The following is a 23953-nucleotide window of genomic DNA, read 5'->3' on the forward strand; positions in this document are numbered from 1 at the left end:
TATTTATCCCACAATTACACAAGCCTCCCAGATTGAATATTTTGAACCATATGACAAAGTTCAAGGTACTTTATTTGTTAGGTACAACAGGTAAACGCCACAGGAGAGTTCTTGAACATATGAAAAAAAAATCATGTCACTTAAGTGACCTCCACGATTTACACATTCCAGCAACAGACTGTGTTTATAATGTATGGTTTTAATGATAACCTTCTCTTGCATATCTGCTCCTGTCCTTAAGGATTCTTTTCTATTTTCAGACACGGTTGCTTTGTTCATTCTTCACATCTGCATCAGTCCCATCCCAAATCCTGTTGTCATACAGGTTTCTAATTCAGCTGTTCTCTCACTGCATGAGTCTTTGCAGTCTATCTACATTTTAGAAGAACTTGTGCACAGCACCAATTAATGCAAATGGCTTTCTCACTGTATGCACTGAAGGACATGCATCCAGAGATGTCCTGCCTGAACATGTCTTTTAGTAGTCCAGGCTGTGTTTTTAAACTAATTATAGATTTATAAAAACATATATATATTTATAAAAAAAAAAAAAAGAATCACCCTTGGACACATACAATCTCTAAGACACAGTTGGTAAAGATGTAAAATTATCCAGGTATTTCTAACTCTGAAATGATATAGAGCATTACAGTGTAAACTTAGGTTACACAGAAAAATAAATTTTTCTTAAATCAAAAGCTCTGTAACAGAATAAATAATTTTCAAGCTTGAGAAGATTTGCATCGTCTCTTACACAAAGACTTGCTAGCTCTATTGTAAAAAAGCTTAGAGGAACTAGGTATAATTTCTGTTGGTGGTTGTAAAACTTAAATACCTGCTTTTGTTCATCATTCCCCTCCTTAAATCTGCTAGAGGTAGATGAAGATAAAACAAACCCCAAAACGTAAGGATTAAGATAATGCAAATAAGTTCTAACCCTGCAAATCCAGTGAACATATGTTCTCACCAAGTTTACTGGAAGTTATTTTTCTCTTTTTTTTTCTTTTCTTTTTTTTTTTTCCTAAATAGAACAGTAATCAACTTCTTATGTGTTGTCAAAATCAATGCTTGGTACTGCCATAAAATAATTTTCAAAATGTTTCTGAATAAAGCAGAAGCAGGTCCTGCCTCACACTCTTCTGTCACTTTGCTAAGTTTCCAGGAACTGTCTTGTTGAGGGAACTCTGCCTACTTGGCACTGACCCCGGGCCTCACCCTGAAATACCAAGAGGTCCCACTGCAGGTGAAGCTCAGGGAAAGGTGAGGGAAGTGGGGCTGAAGGCAGGAGAGAGAACAGGACAACCCTCACATCCATCACGTACCATGAACTTCCTGAAGATATCTTTGACAATATTTTTAGCACGGGTGTTTGTGTGCAGGGGCTGCAAAATGTTTGGCTCTTACCACAAAATCAGAGATTTTATTAGGCTCATGAGTATTTACAAGATTTCTTGTTGGCATAAAGAAAATTATAAAAGCAGTAACAGAATTTTCTAAAATACGAATGACTTCATGTTCTGTAAGACCAAAAGAAAAATTTAAGATTAACTGTTTAGACCTGATTTCCTACTTTTCTACAGTTTGGCCTGTGGCTCCAAGCCATCCAATTGTCTCCTCAAGCCTCTTTCCACCTGTAGTTTTATCTATTTTCTTCAACCAAAATTCATCACTGTTGAAGCCAAACATTCATAAGCAAGCAAACAGACATAGGAATGAGTTGGCAGCTGTTTTTAAAACTCCTGAACACAGAATGTTTCCTCTTCATCATTCACCAGACAAAAAGGAGGAAGCATCACCACATACCAAAGGTGCCTCCAAGTTTCTTCACAGCAGCAATACTGGCATCATCACAAAGACAGGATTCCTTTTCTTCTTCTCTCTCTTGTTTTATAACTGGAGCCATCACGATCTCATTTGGTATGCAAAAATGTAATTATTTCAGTACCATTTCCACAGCAATTTGAAGTGTGCCTTTTTCTCTTTGAAGTTACCATTTAAATTTAATGAAAACAGCAGAACGGACTGAGATGGCAAAACCCCAGCATTTTACATAATTCAGATTGTTTGGTTTAGTTACAGAATAACAACCCTGGCAGTTAAACATAAACGATTGATCTAAATAAATGAGGCATTTTAGTACATTCTAGAATCAACACATATTTAAATACTTGTTTTCCTTCACAATATTATTAATCTCCAGAAAACCTTGCTTCATGGGCGCTGCACCAATTTACTCTTACTGCTTTCCTGCTCACTAAGCTTGAAGTGGGTGTAAGCTAAAATGCCAAACAATGTGCACAGAATCCCAAGGCCTTGATTAACAGACAGTGGATCCTTAAATAAGAGGCACCCTCCCAGGAGGGTGATGCAGAATTTGAAATGTCCGAACATGTTATACCTAGACATCTGTTAAGGAAAACAGCAAACACCAGTTTCCTACTTTTGCACAAAAGAAACACTTGGGAGCTTCCAAACATGCAGTGATAATGTCACCTCTGACTTCAACTCGGGCAACTTCCCCACATCTCTGTGGCTGTGAGAACCACCCTCCACCTAAAGCCTTTCACCCTTTGTACACTGCACACCAGCTGGCCTGCCAACACTTCCCCCAGGTAGCCAAAGTCTGGGTAAATATTCTTTGAAGGTCAGTAAGTTAAGACAGTAAGTTAACCACCATCACCTATACAAACCCCAGCCCAAGAAACAAAATATGCCAAGACAGGAACGTGCTTTTCCAGCCTCATCACTCAAGATTAACAGGCAGGTTACCTAACAGGTTTCCCACAGTAAATCAATCTGAATGAACACCCAACACAATGCATCTGGGAAACAGGAGAACTAAGGTGACAAAGGATATGTGACAGGTGACGTATTTCCAATGATCCAGTAAATAGACAAGTTTACCATAAAGGCTATTACTCCAGACAGCAGTACCATTATCTGTGGATTAATGGACACAGTCAGCAATCCAACACACTTTTGGGCATTTGTAGGTACATTCCACATTTCTTTAGATTCCTTTACTTCTGAATGCAGAGTTTCAGGCAAGTAAAAGGGATGGAGAACAAATACAGAAACAGCTTCAAATGGGCACAGACACTGCTGCTGTGTATGAGCAGCTCAGGGTACCATGTCCATGCACACTGATGTAACCACAGCCCCTTCTCCTTTACTCTCAGCAAACAGTTTAAGAGAACTTTGGAAAATCTGGCTACTCACACACCCAGAGGTTGCATTCTTTACCTTTGAGAAAACAGTCTAATTTATGGTCACAGCAAGAACTATTTTGGAAAAGTGGCAAATTTTATTAGGATGAACACTTGCTATCTCATTTGATAAACTGGAGTGCTAGGAGAAAGGACCCATCACTGAGCTGCACGATCAGCAGTGGTAAGAATATCCCACTGGGTCTTTTTTGGACACAAGGATCAAGGTAGAAATTACAGCCTTCTTGTTGAAAATAAACCACCACTTCTAGAGAACAACCAATGTTGGCAACTTTCCACAGAAGAGGAGTTAAGAGTGTCACAAGTGAGCATGCTTACTATCTCTTTCTGAGTGGACAGTAAGAACTGGAACTCGGGCACTTACATATTTTTAATTTAATACACTAGGGGAAGCTTCTGGATTTTGTCAGATTTTCCTGTTGTTCTGATGCCCTCTAAACAGAAATAAGAATAAGGAGGTAAATCAATTGATAGAGACCTCTAAGAGGAAGCTGGGCAGACACAACAAGGTTTGGGTTTTTTTCTCTTGCACATGCCCCTTGTCTCCTCATAGACAAGGACTGTACAAAAATCCATTTCAGAAAGAAACAGATCTTACTCTCCAATTTAACTACACCATTGATTATTATTTATGTAAATAAAGTCAATAAAAGCCTTACCACAGCAGAAAGTGTCCAGGGCCCAAATATTCCCCCTTCTCCAAAGACTGGCTCAAAGAAGGGTATGATGAACAACAACATAGCTGAGGACATTGGTGCCTGATAGTACAGCAACTGCATGGAGTTTACCTGCAACTCATGCTGCTTAGCTCCTACCCACTAAAACCAAAAGAGAGAGAGGTTAAACATGAGAAAGAAAAAAAAACCCAAAACAAAACACAAAAACACAAACTGAAAACCTGAGCAAAAGCAAGCTGGCTACTAACACAGAGGGAGTGTCGTGTGGTCAATGCTACGTGAACAGATTAAGGATCACCTCCTAGCTTTGCCTAGCTGGAGGCCTAAGTGATAGCCTCTTGCAAGCACAGAAACCAGGTGAGGAGAAAATCATCTGCAGTGGCACTGAATCCCCCCCTAAGTACCTAAACCTCCCTTTTCCCATAGTCTGGGGGTAAAGTGTTATACTTCAGAAGAACAAAAAAAGTAGCAGAGCTGGGAAGAAAATACCAAGTCTTTTACTTTCAAAATAATTCCAGATTCTGTGATCCAAGCACCTTTGCCTAAGCAGAGACCTGCTTTGCTTTTGCTCCTTTCTTCAAATTTTCCCCTACACACAAGCTACCATAACCAGTAAATGCCTGGCTTTCTTTTGACAGTGTATTCCAAATTTAATGGATTTCATTTCAATACTGACTATAATTGACTACAACTTGGATTTTCAATGTAGCATTCTTTAAGAAAAATTTTATATCTATCGTTATGAAGACAGATGTTACAAGGAAAAAGATGCATCTTTATATCATACTGAAGTTTAATACTTATGAATTACTTTGCAACATGGATCCCAGCATATAAACTTGCTAAGGGTTCTAAGGGTTGTTTTTTTGTATTTTTTTAACTACAGAATAATTTCTCAGGTATTTTGTTTATCCATTATACACACCAACACTTCAAGTTATCACACTGCATCTCTCTCCTCCTCCTGTCTGAAACAGGACAACTATTAACTTCCACTCTACAGGTCAAAGAGTACATCTGTTACAAAGAGGTCACTGTACATCTGTCACAAAGAAATTCACATTTATATTTATGATGACTATCATGTCACCATGACAGAGGACTCCAGTTTAGGAGGTTTTTATGGTCATGGCTGGTAACGTACTGGTTGCGAACAGCTAGTACAATGTGACAGCAGAAAGAACAAAGGCAACCCTCAAATATACCTATTTTTTTTCAAATACAATCAGTGAGGAAGGTTGTATTGTATTGTATTGTATTGTACCTACATATTAATGCACCTTCTACAAAATCACCTTAGACTGTGTACAGTCGAAATTGAAGGAAAGTGCTGGTAAAATGTAAATAGCTTGTGAATAAACCACAGGATTAATTGAAGGACTGAAAGATGTCCTTTCTAGGGAAAGGCTCAAATGCAAGGCACTTGCATTTCCCTAGAAAAACAGAGTGCTACCAATAAAGTGATCCTCACCCCTTGAAAGGATGCTGATGGCCACGTTAAAGATTACAGCCCAAACGATAAGCAGTCCCCTAATTTACCAAGGGTTGTGGTGGACCATCATAATTTAGGGTGGGTATTTTGTGGTGTGTTTTTTTTTTAATTTTTTTAATAAATAACGGAGTATGGGGGGCTTCCTGGAAGGCAGGGTGCTGCTTCAAGGTGACCTAAGGACCATCATAATTTAGGGTGGGTATTTTGTGGTGTGTTTTTTTTTTAATTTTTTTAATAAATAACGGAGTATGGGGGGCTTCCTGGAAGGCAGGGTGCTGCTTCAAGGTGACCTAAGGACCATCATAATTTAGGGTGGGTATTTTGTGGTGTGGTTTTTAAAATTTATTTAATAAATAACGGAGTAGGGAGGCTTCCTGGAAGGCAGGGTGCTGCTTCAAGGTGACCTAAGGACCATCATAATTTAGGGTGGGTATTTTGTGGTGTGGTTTTTAAAATTTATTTAATAAATAACGGAGCAGGGAGGCTTCCTGGAAGGCAGGGTGCTGCTTCAAGGTGACCTAACCGAGGGAAAGCAACCTGACGAACAACCACCACAACCCTCCTACCCCCCAGCCCTGCCATTACCCACCACTTGGTAGAGGGAGGTCACCAGGACGCCCAAGGTGGCGAACGCCATCCCCAGGAGGCTGAACTTCACGTCGTAGTAGGAGTTGAGGAAGACGCCCAGCGTGATGGGAACCTGTGGAGGAGAAAGGAAGGGAAGGGGAAGGGAGGGAAGGGAGTTCAGGCCAGGTCCCTGCCCTCGGCGTCGCCTCAGGACGGGCGGGAGGAGGGAAGGGGGTGGGAGCGGGGATACCTGAGATCCTGACACGGGGATCCTGAGGCGACGCCCGCCCCTCCCCCGCTCCCCTCAGCCTCCTCACCAGGGTGAGCTTGATCCGGAGAGGGAAAGTCTTGCCGTAAGCCAGGCTCTGGATGACCACGATGACCGGCGTGGTCATGGCCTTGGCCAGCTGGTAGGTGCCGATGGTGTTGCTCTGCAGGGAGAGGTTGGTGAAGACAACGAAGCCGCAGAAGCTGAGGGCCAAGGGCATCACCTGCGAAGCCTGCAGGCTCTTGGGGGAGAAGGCGCCGAAAGCCTGGCACAGGTAAAGGCCGAGCCAGGTGATGGCGAAGTGCACCAGGGTGAGGCTGAGGTTGGGGAAGCCCAGCCGCACGTACAGCCACTTGTTCAGGAAGACGATGCAGATGGAGGCGGCCAGGTTCACCAGCAGCCCCGCCGCCAGACGGCCCTGCGCCGGCAGCCAGCCCATGGCGGGGACCGAGGCGGCGGGGACCGAGGCAGCGGGGACCGGGCAGGAGGGACCGAGGCAGCCCGCCGGCTCCCAGCACACCGGCCGGGACCCCCCTGCCACCACCGCCGCCTCCTCCGTTTCCTCCGCCGGGACACGTGGGCCCGCGCCTTCCGGTGGCCCCGCCCGCCCCTGAGGAGGAGCTGCGGTCCCGCCCCCCGCGGCGGTACCGGGGCGGTACCGGAGCAAGGCAGCGGCAGAGAGAGGCAGAAGGTAAACCGGAGAATGCACCAGTGAGGCCGGGGGTGGAGGGTCGACCGACCGCTCCCGGGAACAGGCGCTCCGCAGGCAGAAGGCGCAAGGGTAGAGCGGAGAGCGAGGCTGCGGGGAGGGGAGATGCAGGGAGCTGGGGGAAAGGCGCAGCAAGGGGAGAAAGTGAAGAGCTACTGCCGGTCCTGCAGAGAGAAGGGCTTCACGTGTGCTGTGTCGTTGCTAAAATGCCGGTGTAAATCCCGAACCCGAAGTTTAGGGATAACGTGGACCGGGAGACGAACCCCTGCCCAACCATCCTGCGGGAGAGGCTGCAACACACCTTGTCTCCATGAGGCAAATACCTCTCGGCAACTGGGCTGGGGATTTCTATAAGCACACATGGAAAACACACGGACACATAGGTATAGCGTGAGTGACATTCTTTGTCAAGTGTCAGAATGAAGGAGCTGAAGCCCAGCACCACACCCCTGCCCTCCACACTCCAGTTAAGGGACAAGCAGTTAAACGTGTGCTTAAGATGTAAACACGGCCAAGACAAGGTTTATAAATAAATCATAACATCTTAAACGTGTGATTTTCAAGGTCTGATCATCTTTCCTCCAGCTCAGGATTACCTCAGCGTTTCAATCACTCCACCGTGTTCATTGGAACAGCACGAGCCCTTCCTTCTATCCTGCAGGGCTGGCTGCAGCTCTTTCTTCACCGTTTCTTCCTCTGAATCATAGAATTGGCTGGGTTGGAAGGGACTTCTGAGATCATCAAGTCCAACCCTTGATCCACTACCACTGCAGTTACCAGACCATGGCACTGAGTGCCACATCCAGTCTCTTTTTAAGTATCTCCAGGCGATGGAGAATCCACTACTTCCCGGGGCAGCCCATTCCAATGTCTGATCACCCTCTCAGTAAAGAAATTCTTTCTAATGTCCAACCTAAACCTCCCCTGGCACAACTTGAGACTGTGCCCTCTTGTCTTACTGAGAGTTGCCTGGGAAAAGAGACCAACCCCCCCCTGGCTCCAACCTCCTTTCAGGGAGTTGTAGAGAGTGATGAGGTCTCCCCTGAGCCTCCTCTTCTCCAGGCTGAACAGCCCCAGCTCCCTCAGCCTCTCTTCATAGGATCTGTGCTCGAGTCCCTTCACCAGCCTGGTTGCCCTCCTTTGGACAATGCTGCTCCTCCTCTGATGCTGCTCTCCTCCAGCTTCCTGCATCCGCTTTCTGCTCCTTGTTTTACACACACAGACACACACAGACACACACACACAGACACACACACACAGACACACACACACAGACACACACACACAGACACACACACACAGACACACACACACTGCCTCCTGCAGTCTGACTTCCCACTGCACCCCCACACCTTGCCGAGTGATGTTTCTTGTCGAGGGGCAGCTCCTCAGCACGTAGCAAAAATGTTTAAGGGAGGTTCATACAATCATTGTATTTATATAATGACATTTTAGAATAGAATGAATAAACATTTTCTGTTTGTGAGGCACTTTTATTAGAAAAAAAAAACACCTGACAGTAAGAAAAAGGCTGTATAACAAATATCCTCTTTGAAGTTGGTCAGAATTTTTCAAGTTGAAATCTGAGGGCTGGGTTCTTCCCCCACCCCACAGAGCAGAACAGTTTAACTGAGTCATGATTTTGGTTTTTTTTTCATAACCAGAATGTCCATGTTCAGAAGTTCTTGCAAGTATCTGTATGAAATCCTATGACTGAATTTCATATCCCAAAGGATCAAGATCCTGGTCCAGAAGCATCAGAGAAGATTCCCTCAGCTTCTGTAGAAGCTTTCGGAGTTCTTCTTTTGAAAATACCTAATAAAAAAAAAAAGACATAATTGAAGTTATATTTCTTTGCAAAAAATACCAGCTAATCTCAAATTAAATGGTGATTAACAAAGTTACCATTTTTTTTTTCTTCTTTTTTCCCCTTCTATTTAAGGCTGTGTAAACATTTCAGAATGGCATTTAGTACAAGACTGCAGGATAGAAGCAATATACAAAACCTGAAGGTATTCTCAAGATATCTCTGTCTCAGAACTACTACAAAGATTACTGGTAAACAGCCAAATTTAATTTTCCTGTTATTGTTGGCAGAGATTTTAAGCCAATACAAGGGAATGTGTCACAGTATTTTCTTAGCCTTGACGTTTCTTTTCTCATTTATAATCCTTGTTGGTTTTGGAGGGGGAGTGTTGTGGTTTAGGTTTTTTGGACTGAATTTTTTTTTCTTTTTTTTCTTTTTAGTGATAAAACCTTTTGAGGTTGTTTTTCAGGATATGGAGGGACAGAAGGTTAGGTAAACCAAGTGCTCCAAAACAAAACCTACTTATACAATGTTCTGAAATGTAATGGAAAAAAAAAAATCAATTACAATTCTACAGTTCAACTTATTTTAATTCAGTACCCCCCAGCCAAAAATTAGTAACTGCACTAGACTGGATATTAGGAAAAATTTCTTCACTGAAAGGGGCTGTCAAGCACTGGGACATTCACCATCCCTGGAGATATTTAAAGGACATGTGGATGTAGTGCTTAGGGACATGGTTTAGTGGTGGACTTGGCAATGCCAGGTTAATGGTGAAACTTCATGGTCTTGAAAGAGCCTTTCCCACTGAAAGGATCCCATCATTTTTGTACTCAGAACTGCTATTTTTTTCACTCAGAACTGCATGTCAAAACATTGGCTTCATCTTCATGGTTTCAGAGTTAACTCTTTGATTCCTTAAGTCAGCACCCAAGGAAACCCTTTCCTACTGCAGTGAACGGGAAGAGATAAAGAAACTTATGGTGTTAAAGAACATATGGCACCTTCCTCTCTATACAGCAGCTTTTTCCACAGCCCACCCACAGAGCTTTTAAATGGAAGCCAAGCTGTCTGCAGCTCTCAGAAACTCACTGTATAGAGCTTGTGTCTTTCAGAAGCAATCATGTCAGCCAGTCGTAGACACTCCTGATACTGTCCTGTGCTGTGTAACACCGTGTGCAGTAAGAAGCACATCATTGGCAGGCACAGCTTCCTCAACAAAATCATCTGGTGTGTCCTTTCAGGGTCATCCTCAGCATCCTTACCAGAGCAAAATAATAATGAATTGGTGTTATGAACAAATACCTTTAACAGACAGCTCAGCATAACCAGGTAATTAATAGCGTCAGAGGCAAAAAACTGGGCTAACCAGCCCTGACTGGGCAGCTAGATCCAATTTATATGGTAACTGAAGGGAAGGGAAGCAACCTGTAACCAGTCACAGCAAGGTCAGAGGGAATTTAGCCAGACAAAAGCACATCAAACTGGAAATGACAAAAGGTACAACCCAGTGCTTATGCCATGCTGTAAAAATTTATAACCAAATACCTCTCTAACGTCGACCATCCACCCTCCATCAACAAACAGCAACACATTGTACATTTTCTCCTTCACATCAGCTGTAAGTGCATCCAAGAGGCCCTTCCAAATACCATAGTCCATCTGGGAAAGAGACAAAAAATAAACTACTGAAAACCAGGATAATTTCCAAGGTTATTTTAACACAGACTCTTCACCTAGCATGCAACAGCCAGCACAGCTCTAATTCAAATTAGAATCTTCATCCAGTTGCCAAAACTTAAAAGCCTGCTCCTAACAGCTATTTGCAGCCTTGCTGAATTCTCTGTCCAGGCAGACAGCTTGTTCAGAAGCAAAGCTATGAGAGGAAGACAATCTTAAACTTATTCTGCCATTATCCTGCTTTATAAAACAGCTACTGAAAAGTGAATGCAGTGTATTCATAGTGGCCATGCACGCAAAAAATAGAACTTTTGACAAAACAAACAGAACTGCAGAATTTTCTGGAGAACAAAACGTGATGAATACAAGAATTAAAAGAACTTAACAGCAAAATCAAGTACATTTATTAATAACACTGACAATCAACACATGATATTGAATAATTACTGCTACATTACAATACTGGATGTAAAGCTGAGTCATAGCAAAAAACATGAGAATTTATTGGGCTGTGCCATTTCTATTCTACTGTCTGGTACTCCCTCAACATGGAGTATTTTATAATAGAGTTCTTATGCAATATGAATTAGCAGTTCTCTACTCTGTTTCATTAAGCTAAGACTGCCCCCTAAGTGAGAAAATAAAATGTTTATGGTAAATAACTTCAACTTTTACGTACCTCATACTTCTTTTCTTTATGTTCATGGGCCACCTTTTCAGTGAAGCTTGCTTGTGGCAACAAAGAAGGCTTCTGTGGAGCTGAGTTCATGTGTTTAAACCACTCATTAAAGGTTTCATGGGCTTCCTGGATGGCATTGGAATCAGGTTTGGACATATTTAGCTCATATAATTACAAGCATGTAATTAAGTGCACAGCCACAGCGTATCCAGAAATCAGGAGTTAAATCAACTGGACAAAGCTTAAGGTTTTCCCACCAAGGCAGACCCACCCTTACTTGTAAATAGTAACTTGGAATACAACATATCTGAAACTCACCAAATATGCACGAATACACAAATGTTCCCGTATAGCGTTGTCATCCTCTGCTGGAAGTGGAGTATCCATTCCCTGTTCTTCCCACTGGTTATATATTTCTGCTATAGAGTCTTGGGGGATCTTCACAAACACATCCTTTGCAGCTTCATGTTTCTTGGATGCTATGAAAAGGTGAACTGAGTATCAACATCTTGGCAATTTCCATAATTTATTTTTACAAACTGACAAACCCGTGCTTTTTAAGAGACTGGATTCCAAGTTATAGCAAATACCAAGTGCCAAGAGCCAATGCAAACAAAAACAACATTTAAAAAAAGCGTATTTGTAAAGTTGATTACCCAAGAACTTCCTCATGATTGCATTGCTTTGCTTAAGAGCTTCTGCCCTCTGTGCAGGATCAAAGACGAGCCAGTCAATCACATCAATTTTCAGCCGATCTGCCTGGAAAAACCAACATACAGACTCAATGAAATTTTAAGCATACAGCTTATGTTAGGCACAGGAAATCCAGTCAATGAAATACACAAGCTTCTAGAGATCTTTGGATAACATTATGACATCCTAACAAGGATTGCTTCATTCACAACTTTAGCATCAAAGGCTTAGAAAACAAATTCTGCCATCTAGAATAATTAAAAATTCATTTCTAAGTATTCCCAAGACATTCAGATCAATGGTTGAGCATCAGCTCCGAAATTCTTTTTTTATGGATTAAAGTTTGAAGAAGATGGATGGTGAAGAATACACTGTACAGACATGCTGTATGGAGTTCTTGCTACAATCTTTAGGGGTGTCAATATCCTGCAACCACAGCTGTCCAATTCTTGCATGAGATCAACTACTTGGCTTAGAGAGCTTCAACTTTTTTGTACTGAACAGCCAAAAAGTTTGACACAAGTTTGAAAACTGTCAGTGGCCTTCTAAACAGTATTTTGAATGCAAACTATTAACAGAACCTCACTGTCACTAAAATACTGTGTTGGATCAAACCAACACTCAATAGTGATGACAATGAAACTATCAGTAAAGACAGTGTCTGTCAAACACAGAATGTGCCACTTCAGCACATAGGAAGGTCTGAGATCCAAAGTATTCATCTTCATAATTCTGAGAAGCTACAATAATATCTTGCTGTCATCTACAACATAATACAACATAAATGCAGAGGGGCCTGGACAGACTGGAGAGTTGGGCTGATTACAACGGGATGAGGTTCAACACGGCCAAGGGCCGGGTCCTGCACTTTGGCCACAACAACCCCATGGGGAGCTCCAGGCTGGGCACAGAGTGGCTGAGAGCAGCCAGGCAGAAAGGGACCTGGGAGTCTGGAGTGACAGGAAGCTGAACATGAGCCAGCAGTGTGCCCAGGTGGCCAAGAAGGCCAATGGCATCCTGGCCTGTATCAGGAACAGCGTGGCCAGCAGGTCCAAGGAAGTGATTCTTCCCCTGTACTCAGCACTGGTGAGGCCACACCTCGAGTCCTGTGTCCAGTTCTGGGCCCCTCAGTTCAGGAAGGATATCGAGGTCCTGGAGCAGGTCCAAAGGAGGGCAACCAGGCTGGTGAAGGGACTCCAGCACAGATCCTATGAGGAGAGGCTGAGGGAGCTGGGGCTGTTCAGCCTGGAGAAGAGGAGGCTCAGGGGAGACCTCATCACTCTCTACAACTCCCTGAAAGGAGGTTGGAGCCAGGGGGGGGTTGGTCTCTTTTCCCAGGCAACTCTCAGCAAGACAAGAGGACACAGTCTTAAGTTGTGCCGGGGGAAGTTTAGGTTGGACATTAGAAAGAATTTCTTCACAGAGAGGGTGATCAAGCATTGGAATGGGCTGCCCAGGGAAGTGGTGGATTCTCCATCCCTGGAGATATTTAAAAAGAGACTGGATGTGGCACTCAGTGCCATGGTCTGGTAACTGCAGCGGTAGTGGATCAAGGGTTGGACTTGATGATCTCTGAGGTCCCTTCCAACCCAGCCAATTCTATAAAAATTTGTTGTGGTTGTTTCATGGCCTTTCTTTTCATTATTGCTCACATACTGACGTGCTGCTGAGCACCATACACCACAGCCCAGAGGATAAAGGAGATGCAGAAATATAAATTGCAACTATGTGCAATTCAGATCCTCATAACTGGTCACCTGGGAGGTGAGTTTGCCTCACAGGCTTTTTACAGGGCAATTTCCACCATCATTTGAAGAGAGATATGGATCACATATGGTGTAAGACTCTGGAGGTGGTTGCAAACTAGGTTGTCTGCCCTACAAAATACACTTGCCTCTGTTGTGCCTGCATCCAGCATATGGTCGTGGTGGCTGAATTCCCCAGCATCCTTCTTGCGGATGTTTTCAACAACAGTTTTTGTTATGGCTGCAACATCCAGACCTGGGTGAAGACAGAAACATGTAAGAGCAATCATGAATTTAAACTTGCCACAGAATTAATTTCAGACTCCAGCTGTTGTTCTTACTACTGGTAGTTCTTATCAGTCTGTTCACACTCACATTGTTAGACTAAATGATAAGCTTTTGAGATCCCTCATTTTAGAGGTATCCCTCTAAAATTAGAGGTATTTTAGATCAATATTTGAGCTAACAAAGGACACGAAGCACGGCAAAAAGAGTAAGAGAAGTTTTTTAGTCTGTACTGTGAACCAGCATATAGATATATTTGCTATGACCACAAATTCCTACAGTTCTGATGGCAAGACTATGATTTGACATGAAAGTACAAGGAAAAGCTCTCAATTCTTCTTTTACAGATGCTGAAGCAGAATGTTTTATTTTTGAAACCTTAGCAAAGTTTTTAAAAGAAAATTACTAAAAAAAGATTGAAGAAAAGTTCGACACCAAAGTCTGCACTAAATCTATTTCTCTGTGGATTCTGAGTGGCACAGAGTCATTGTCAAACAATGGACAGGGTGCTGCTTCATTGTACTCCCTTTTAATTTGATGTATACATGCCTGGAAGAAAGCTTACAATTAATGCAAGCAACCCACTGTGGCTAACGAAGAGCACTATGAATAGGACACACACACAAAAGAAATACTCATAACCTTACTAAATCCATGAACAGGTATCCCTTTTTATAGTTTTTTGAAATAATACAATCATGTCAACCCTCAGAGCATGTATTTGAGACAGGCAGCTGGCACTTACTTCCCGCTGTGTTTGGACATATTTCAGGAGCAAAAGTGGTATTTATTTTAACTCAGAAAAACCCCTGCAATTCAAGGCTATTTAAAACCCAAAATATACCTATTTCAAGAAGCGATCAGGAAATTCTTTTTATTTAATGGAAAAAGATGCACAGGAAGGGAACTATACAATCCTCATAGTTAGGTCTTGCATCAAAAACTACTAAGAGACAAAGTAACCCAGGATATAAAGCAATAATTACAATATGAGCATAATTACAACATCTCACCTGCATCTTTTGCTAATTCAAGACAGTGGTGGCGTTGATCACTTTCAGTAACATCTTCAAGAAATAAAGCATACTGAGCAACAGCTAGCTCAGGGGGCAAGTGGCTAACATAAAAGGCCACTAAATCCGTGTGCTTCTCAGTTACCATCCGCTGCAGAACACAAAGCAAATATTTAGCAAAAATGTAGTACATTCCTCTGTGTTACCACATCAGGGTGGTTACACTTACATAAAAACATAAATCTGTAACGGATTTCTAGTTATTTTGTTCTCCTACAGGAAGATTCCACTTCTCAGCTTCTAAACTAGGATCAATAGAACTGTCTCTCATTTAACATTTAAATCTCTCATTTCTGCTGACAGAAACTCTGCATATTAGGCAGGCTTCCATGTGTCTCTTGAGAACAGAGCATTAACTGCGTCATAGATCTTTCCACCCCCTAACCTTAAATACCCTTTCCTTCTTCCTTTATGTCTAAATTACATCAGAGAAAGCAAACTATATTTTTGAAAGCTTACCTGAATGTAGGTCTTTAGGACTTCAACAGAAACTTCCTCCTTATTTCAAAAAAATATAAATTCAGTTTTAAATCAGATAATGTGGAAAAAAATGAAACGTACTCTACAGGCTATCAGTATGACACAGATACAAGGATATTTACTTAGCTTTGCTTGACTAATCTACACATTTCAAGCAGGGTTGGCTGGGAAAACTGTTTCTCTTGGACAGTGTTTCAAAAAATAGGTCTTCTGATTCAAAGATTTCAAGGATTTTTTTTTTTTTTTCAGGAACCGAAAATTAAACTTTTTTGTCTAACTAGTAAGTTACTTTAAAAATTGTCTTCCAAATCTTCCCACTTTACCATATTTTAAAAATAAATAAAGTGTCAGGTGAACAAGATGACTACTGCAGTGTGCTACATGCACTGCTGTATTACAGAGAATTCTGATGTTCCTACGTATGTTCACCACCTGGCTCACCTGTTACAGCCTGTGCTAAACAACCAAAGTCTCTCCTGAGCACCTGAGACTGATTTGGCTAAGACTAAAGGGTTTGCTACTGTGAAGAACTATCATTATTTTAGTTTTATATCTGTAAATGAAATCAGAGAAACATATCCCTATATGAATTGTTCTCAAATATCAGATAAAGAAAATCATAAAAGCTTGAACAACTGCCTCTTCCCCCTGAGGTCTGGTGAGTGCTGACTGAGTAATTTTGTAGTACACTCACCTACTCCAAAATTGGAGAGGCTGTAATCAACAGCTACTCACAATCCCACAGTGGAATTGAAGTAAACTGGATTTTTTTTTTGTCCCCTCTTTTAAACATATGTTAATGACTAATTCTACCATACTTCATCTTAAAGACATACTACGTTAAGTTTTGAGTCTGGCTAAATAATTACAGACACATATGTTCCTTTTAATTAGGTATATGTCATCAGACTTCAAAATAAATGAATGAAGCAATGACTAGAGGAATGAAAAAAGATAGTAACTGAGAGCTGTATTTAAACCATCTAACAAAAACACAGGTGCTTTTGCCAAAACAAATTACATTCAGAAATGTATCTGATTCGTAAGTGCTTCTAAATCTTAAAACAGTAGAAAAGGAGAGCTTCTAGTAACTTGTGACTGCCTCAGAAAAAAGCCATTGCAGCTATGTGGCTCATCTGTGTGTTTAGCATAGACCAGGTTGCTCACTAGAGGCCTACACTAAGTATGTATTTTGAGAAAATACTGAAGTTTTAGACAGTACCAATTACCTCAGGCAAAAACACTTACGAGCTGAAATCATAAGGTACTGTGTATAAGAATGGGTTATACTCAAAGCACCTTGGATGCAAGGAATAATATTCAAGCTTGAGTCAGGTCTTTCTCAATAAAGGGCTCAGGAGCAGAATCCACCATCCTCAAAAAATATTTTTCAATCTGAACTGGAGAGGTGAATTTTGGCTGCTGTATTTAGGCTTAGAGATCAAAAAACACACTACTTAAGCATGCAGCTCCTCATCAGCCTGGCAGTAATGTACTATAATTGCATGCAATTTATACATCTATGCACAAGTATTTCTGTGTGCTTTCCAGACTAGCTATTGACACCAAATCTGCTATGACAACAAATCCAGCACAAGTGAACTCACCTTGGTTTGCAGACCCAAGGTGCGGTAAAACAGAATAAGGTGCGTCATGAACCGAAGGAGATGTCCCGGGAGCACACTTCTGTCTTTGGAAAGCCACCTGCTGAATTCTTCCATCAAACCTACAGCCCCCCAGGAAATGCTGGTGTTAGCCATATCATGGGGAAATTCTGAGGGAAAACACCTAAGATATGTTTCAAAACTATGTATTTATTCTAAAAAATGCCATTTAGCCTCAAAAGCGCAACAAAAGAAAACTGCAACGGTCTGGGAAGGAACTGCAACAGTTTGGCTTAAATATCTGCTAAATATATCTTGTTATTTCTCAGAAAAAGTTACAGCAACATATTTTGATGCATTTTCATGATTTCATGACTTCTTTGAAAACAACTTTCTATGTCAAACTCCAGGAAGTCCCTACAGTTTAGCTTTTAGGTGGAGTTTGGTTACTGGTTACTCTAAAATCCATTCACATAAAAGTTTCTGGAAAGGTCACTGGAAATAATGTAGTCAGTTGACATTTTAAAATCATTAGAGAAAAGCTCACCATCCACATCTCCCAGTATAATGAATTTCTGAATCACGTGATAGTGTTCTTGATTCTCTTCTATAACCCTCTGGGGAAAGAAAATCAAAGTTCAAACTTGGAATAAAATCCTATAGTATAATGTATAAAGAAAGCAAACATAAATAAAGCAAAAACTCCTTAGGGAAAGATAGTTTCCTATTTCAAAAGGGTATTTTGCATAAAGAGCAGGAGAAAAGGCACTTGCTATCTCAATCTCAAATTACAAGAATACTGGCAAACTGAAAGACCCAAAACACAGATCTGTGAAGTTAATTCTTTCATGGATGAGATCCAAGATTAAGGGCTTTATGCTGCAAAGAGTAGAATAAGTAATAATGTTACAGAGAATAGATTCTAGAGTAGAGAAGAAGCAACAATGTGTTTCATTCTTCAAAGTAAAGGTACTTGAAACTATCTTGAGGAGGAGATTTTTTTTTATGATATAGGAATTAAGGCATGGAATACCACTGGAATGTACCTGTAAAGTTGCTCTATGGTGAGGACTCTCCTTGCCTCTAGAAAGGCAAAGAAGTACACAGCTGGGTGTATTTATGGCTGACTGCATCAATTTGTTAGCTGTCTTTCAACATTTCTTTATCTTAGCAATATGATAAATGATATATGCCCATTCCATCAAATGAGAGTGTAATTTAAATTTAAAATTTACAAAAATTACATATAAATTACTTCTTCCATCTTGAATGAAACACATATTCTGGGTGTTAAAAAAGTAACAAAGAAATGGTCTCCTTAAACAAATACCCTCTCAAGTTCTGAAAACCCTGTTTGAAATATGCACACAAACCTCCTACAAACAAAACAGAAACCTCCTATAAGGAAAAGGGCATGGTATCAAATTTTGCACACTTTACCAAAGTGTTAAGTAGGTGATTCTCACAACACTTGGCACTCAGCTATTTCTTTAGCACACCCAGCTAGTTTGGCAGCGTCCAGTACAGTTTTTGCATTATTTATAAGTTTGCTTTCTTTATACATTATGCTATAGGATTTTATTCAAAGTTTGAACTGTGTGTATTTGAGTCTTTTTTAAATAGTGTAGTAAAAGTAGAACCTGGTGAATAGTTAAAAATGAAAAACAATGAGAAGAAATACTGTAATTATTAGATACCTTTTTGTCTGTTGCCTGAAGTTCTTCAAACACTTTTTCTGAAGTCCAGCTTCAAATTGAGAGAGGAAAAAACAAAACAAAACAAAACACATTACCTTGAATATCCCAAACAGATCACACAGTATGCTTTATTGAGTTTAGGAGCATCACTTGACTTACAACTTACTTTGTTTCTAAATAATCTCTAGGGAGGTCTTCCATCTCCTCTGTAGTTATTACTGAGGTTCGTATTTCCTGCTCAACAAGTGTGTCCACCATGACCCTGAAATATGCCCAAACAGTATCTTCCCAGGTATCACAAACAGGAAGAATCTATACATTAAAAAAATACAGAGCAGAAATTATCAAGGGATGGAGAACTATCGGAATCTGAACAGAGCAACTGTAATTTAGAATCAGATTTCCTGGCACCAAAGAAGACCATCTTGAACAGCAGCCTTCCCTCCATCCAAGCAGGATACAAAAAAATCTTTTCACTGAATAATGCTCCAGCTCCTTGATTATTTTCTACTAAAGGCAGTCAAGAGAAACCATGCTGTACAACTTCCAGAGGCACTCTGACACCACTCCTGTACCACCTCAAATGATGATTATCCAATTTTCTGCCATCATTTTTCAGCATGATCACTTTGCCTTACTGGCTTATGTCACAGTTGCACAAATCACAGTGCAGTAGTGAGTGGTGGAGGGAAGGATGAAGGGAGTAGTGCTGCTGTGGTGAGATTAAGAACTTGATATCCAGTTCTTATCTGAGTATTTCTAGGCTTTTTCCTCACTGAAACCCTGAGACAAGTTCCAGAGAAAACACTGCATTTCATGAAACACTTAACTCTTACAGTAATTTTAAAATTACTGAATTTTTACTGAATCTTTACTCTGTCACAAGAAGGTAAGTAACTTCTGTTCTATAAGTTTGTCTAATTTTGTAATGCCTTTTTTTCTTGATTGGAAGGCCTCATTTCCTTTCCTTTCCTATAAAGGAAGTAAGTTTAAATTTCAGTGTCTAAAACCTCAAAAGATTCCTAAAATCCCCCTCTTCTTGTTTTCTCAATTATCTTTATTTCTGCTACATCATACCAAGATGGGAGAAGAGGTGTGCAGAAAATCAAGCTCCTCAAGTAGGAGCTTACTACTAAGTACTATAAGAGCAAGGAAACTTTTTAGATAGTCTGCAGTGTCCTTGTTCTTAAAAATGGTAAGAAAAAATTATTAGTTAGGAGGAAAAGAGCACAAAACCATCTGGAGGATTAAAACTAATAAAAGGCAAGAACTACTTAAAGATAAAAGTGAGCATTGTATAGAGTGTAAAACTCACTAATAATGAAATTCAGGTACAGAATAATCTTTGGATACACCAACTTGTCTCTTAGGATACTGTGCATGGGCAGGAAAGTGACCGTATAACTTTTTAAATAGTACTGAACTAGAGAAGAACTAAAGCAACAAGACTAGAACTGTCTGTTCTGAGAGCATAAATAATATTAAGAGAAGTCTATCAAGTATATTTTATGAAGGCATGTCAATCCTACAAAACCATGTCTGCTAAATCAGCAATATTTGCTTTTGTCCTGTTTACTACCTTCAAAAGTACCATAACCAGTAACTGCAGTATTTCTGATGTCACAGGAGAAAGAAAATGTCCAGCTACCAAACACCACTGAGGTAGGAGGCTTCACATACCTGTTTGAGGTTTCCACTCAGTGCCGCATAGATTGCTCTCTCATATCTATTAAACTGTTCCTAAAATAAACAGTAGAAAATAAACAATTTTTAATTACAAAGCATGTGTTCTAGTTACTTTGCATTTTACAGATATTCAGTAATTCTAAAATGTTCCATCTGATAGTTTCCAAGCAAGGTGTAAAAATCACAGGACACATCAGGAGCCAGAATGAGAACAGCAAGTGACTTCCCCTCACTGGCAGCCCCTTGTGACTGAGCTGAAATATTTGCATTGACCTGGAAAGAAAGCAACGTTTTTCCTTTCCCATTCAATTAAGTCAAGATGAAAGACAAAGTTAGTACCAGCAGTTTCACTTTCAACCTAATGAGCCTGAAAAATTGGTGTTGTTTATGTGGATTTCTCACTACAAGACAAACACATTATTTCAGACGCCTTCTTAGAAATGTTAATTGCAAATCCTAAAAGCAGCAAACACAGAAGGGGTAAGTTTACTCAAAATCACATTACAGAATTCAGAAATGTTCCAATTTATATGTTAATATCAGGTAAATAAGCATTATCTTACCTCTTCAGCCATCCGCCAACAACTTACTTTCCAAATGCACCTATATGGATTCCCTTGAACAGGCTCCAGCTCTTTTCCTAAATGCAAAGGATAACTTAAAAAAGGGAAAAAAACGTTGCTAACATGTATTAAAAAAAAAACAGTAGCCAGGTAAAGCTTATTTTCTGTTATTAAACCAATTTCAATCTGTTTGGAATTCTTCATAATGTATTTTGATTCTTTTGGCTGGACTGCAAGGAGGCTTTTCTGGGAAGGCTGGTGAAGTCATCTTAAAGTCACAGTATTTTGATAGCTTAGTTGCTATCTAGCTTTGAAGAAAATAGTATTTTTAACCAGATCTAAAGTGTTTACATTGTGGAAAACACAAAGTTAAGGAGAAAAGAGGAATTTTTATATTTTAAGGAATACAAACTTATAAAAAATGTCACTGCTTCAGGGCTACTATTCTGAGAGCATCTGTTAACTTTTACAGGCTCAACAGGCATGACCACAGAATTAAAACCAATGCAGCAGCCTAGGTGGGTACACTCAAAACTTAAGCTAGGACACTGGTAAAGAGAAAAAACAACAACCAACAGGCTATCAGGATTTGAAAATCAGGAAAGCATTATGCCTTCCAAGCCCAGCTATGCACAGCACTTAATAACCTTCTTAAATTCTTTGTTAAATCCTGCAATGCCCTGAGCATGAAGAGAAGCAAGGTACTGTGTTATCAATGGTATAACGTGCAAGATACTCTAGAGCCAAGGAGAAATGTAATTTAAGAATTTTCAACTATTTTAAAAGCACAGCTTTCTCTTGTGTTTACATTTGCTGAACTCTAGCTCTACTTTACCTTCTGAATCTGGACACAGAGCCCAACTTTGAGTTTGCAAGCAACAAAATGTTTGCAAATAACACAAGTCAGATGTTGAGAAAATACAGTCCGAAACATTATAGAGGTGGGGAAGACCTATTTCCTAGCAATTATGCTTGATTTTCAGTATCACAAACTAAAATAATTTCATGTTAACTTTTACAGGCTCAACAGGCATGACAGAATATTTTATAGACACAAAAATAAAGCTCTTAAGGTGAAAAGAAAAAGCTCTCTCTCTTTGCCACAGACAGATATTAAAAGAAAGCCATCTGCCTTATTTTTACATGCACTTTGAAGTCAATACCTCCATTTATGTTAGGATCATGATACAATTTCCATCCTTCCAAAGTTGCTGCTCTCCAGGCCTGACCACATCGTTTGCATAAACGCTGTGCCTGAAAAATAATGGAATTTCTCAGCAATAGACTTCATGATAGGAAAAACACCAGCTTCTCCTTTATGAATTTGAACATTACTAAAACAGTTAATTTATGTGGAGGTTCTCCTGTGCATAAGAATAAACAACAAAGAACTTTAAACTAATCACAACTGTAAGACTTCAAAGTAAATAAACTGTCATTAGTGTTCTCTCCACTAAGCTTTTTCAGCCAGTATTTGTAGCAAAGTGAGCAACATGCTACAGTCTCATCTTTGCTAACTTAAACTGCTGCTACACATCCTTCTGGTAAATTTAGTTTAAGGTGTCATCTTGTTGCTTAGATGCATAATCCACCTCTTCACCCACTCATCTATGTTTCCAGCTGACTTAGCCTTCCAAACCCCTCATGCACTTCCACAAATAGCAATCCCACCTTTCCCTTAATGATATTAAAAGAGTCTGTGCAATACCACAAACAGGTTTAACTCAAAGTTCTTTTGATTAGCATGGAAAATAGAACTGAAACTGCCCCTTCCCCCCAAAAAAAAACCCCATGCCCTACAATTTTTCCAATTCTATACTCCTGCCAGAAAAAAAGGGGGAAAAAAGGGAAAAAAACCCAAAGAAGTCAGCTAAAGATGGTCTAATTAAGTCTGGCTGGTACTATTCCAGGACTGACAAAACAATATGAACAGTGAGAGAAACTCCAACATGCAGTCTTGGTTTGTTTAGCCAAGTTCTGTTCTTTTCACACTGGAAGGCTGCAGACATTCAGCCATTTGGGGAATGGTGACAAACACTAAATTTAAAGACAGACAGCCAAGATCTTACCTGCTGTGTATTACCTCCTGTAAACGGACAGAGGTTTGTTCCTAATTCAGAGTAAAGCCAAAGTATTTTAACTCACTCTTTCTTTAACAAATAAGCCACTTAATGCTTATCAAACAGTGACTGCAGAACAACTGATGCAGCAAATGGGTGTTCATATTGCCCTGCAGCAACATGCTCATGTGCCCATACTATCAGAAAATTAATAGATGTGGAACACAGTCCTAGCAAGTAACCATATTCCTTAATCTAAGGTCTTGAGCACAAGAATCTCAAGCCCCTCTTTTGCCCCTCATTACTCAAATGTCATTATATACAGAGAGCCTGGTTAGTGTAAGGCAACTCAGTTTGCAGCCTTTAGAGAACCCCACAAGACATGCATTTACATTATTAAATCATGAAGGCCACTTCACAAGTGGGGATAGTTATTCAGAACAGCTTCAGGACAGAAACTGCCTGGGTGCCACCCATCTGAGGATAAATGCAAAGTAAACACACACACACACACATATACATATACATATTCTTTACACATACATACACATACATATATTCTTTAAGGTGGGCAACAAGCAGACTTACAGCAAAAGAGTTAATGGAGGATAACAACATGCTTCCTAGAATACTTTGATAAAGTCTACCAAAGTTTTCACTGCTGAAGAATAAAGGTAAGAAACTAAACATCGAAAGCAAGAAAGGAAAGTCATTTTAACTAATAAAAGCAGCCACTGTAAATGACTTCACATTTTTTCTGATGGCAGCATTAGCCTATGGAGCTTGTGTGCTGGTCCCCACTTTTCAGCCCTGAGACACACCTCCAAATGTGCCACTGCAACTGTTTGTACAAGGTGATGAAAGTAGCCCTGACTCTCTCCTCAACTCCACTCAAATTATATATCCAAGGGAACACTATAAGCACAAGTACAAGTTTGCTTAATTTAATGCTATTTCTAAG

The 23953-nt window shown here is 40.4% G+C and overlaps 2 protein-coding genes across 7 annotated transcripts in view; both read right to left on the reverse strand.

Annotated features, from left to right (window-relative positions):
* Positions 1-1883: 1883 nt before the first annotated feature.
* SLC35E3 (solute carrier family 35 member E3) lies at positions 1884-6893 on the reverse strand. 5 transcript variants are annotated; one of them, XM_071733449.1, is made up of 6 exons: positions 6728-6828; positions 6281-6683; positions 5986-6096; positions 3887-4045; positions 2858-2940; positions 1973-2398 (listed from the first exon to the last, which is right to left on the reverse strand). In XM_071733449.1, the coding sequence occupies exons 2-6, from the start codon at positions 6668-6670 to the stop codon at positions 2212-2214; spliced, it is 930 nt and encodes a 309-aa protein (XP_071589550.1). In that variant the 5' UTR covers positions 6671-6683; positions 6728-6828; the 3' UTR covers positions 1973-2211. The 5 variants fall into 5 exon arrangements, 4 of the variants coding, with proteins under 4 accessions (XP_071589552.1, XP_071589550.1, XP_071589549.1 ...); XR_011723883.1 differs by adding an exon at positions 3592-3661 and having other exon boundaries at positions 2380-2398; positions 6281-6799; XM_071733448.1 differs by having other exon boundaries at positions 6281-6818.
* A 1519-nt stretch (positions 6894-8412) lies between these two features.
* Positions 8413-23953, reverse strand: part of NUP107 (nucleoporin 107) — a 30271-nt gene continuing 14730 nt past the window's right edge. For both annotated transcript variants that reach the window (XM_071733446.1, XM_071733445.1), the window contains exons 13-28: positions 22096-22186; positions 20933-21009; positions 20364-20423; positions 18850-18995; positions 18684-18732; positions 17534-17603; positions 16990-17108; positions 15362-15400; positions 14843-14993; positions 13690-13800; positions 11763-11861; positions 11425-11585; positions 11107-11232; positions 10296-10409; positions 9840-10007; positions 8413-8755 (exon numbers count right to left, since the gene is read on the reverse strand). In XM_071733446.1, the coding sequence (XP_071589547.1) occupies positions 8648-8755; positions 9840-10007; positions 10296-10409; positions 11107-11232; positions 11425-11585; positions 11763-11861; positions 13690-13800; positions 14843-14993; positions 15362-15400; positions 16990-17108; positions 17534-17603; positions 18684-18732; positions 18850-18995; positions 20364-20423; positions 20933-21009; positions 22096-22186 (1689 nt within the window). In that variant the 3' untranslated portion in view covers positions 8413-8647. The remainder of the gene's footprint in view (positions 8756-9839; positions 10008-10295; positions 10410-11106; positions 11233-11424; positions 11586-11762; positions 11862-13689; positions 13801-14842; positions 14994-15361; positions 15401-16989; positions 17109-17533; positions 17604-18683; positions 18733-18849; positions 18996-20363; positions 20424-20932; positions 21010-22095; positions 22187-23953) is intronic.

Source organism: Heliangelus exortis, chromosome 1, assembly GCF_036169615.1.
Source record: "Heliangelus exortis chromosome 1, bHelExo1.hap1, whole genome shotgun sequence".
NCBI lineage: Eukaryota > Metazoa > Chordata > Aves > Apodiformes > Trochilidae > Heliangelus > Heliangelus exortis.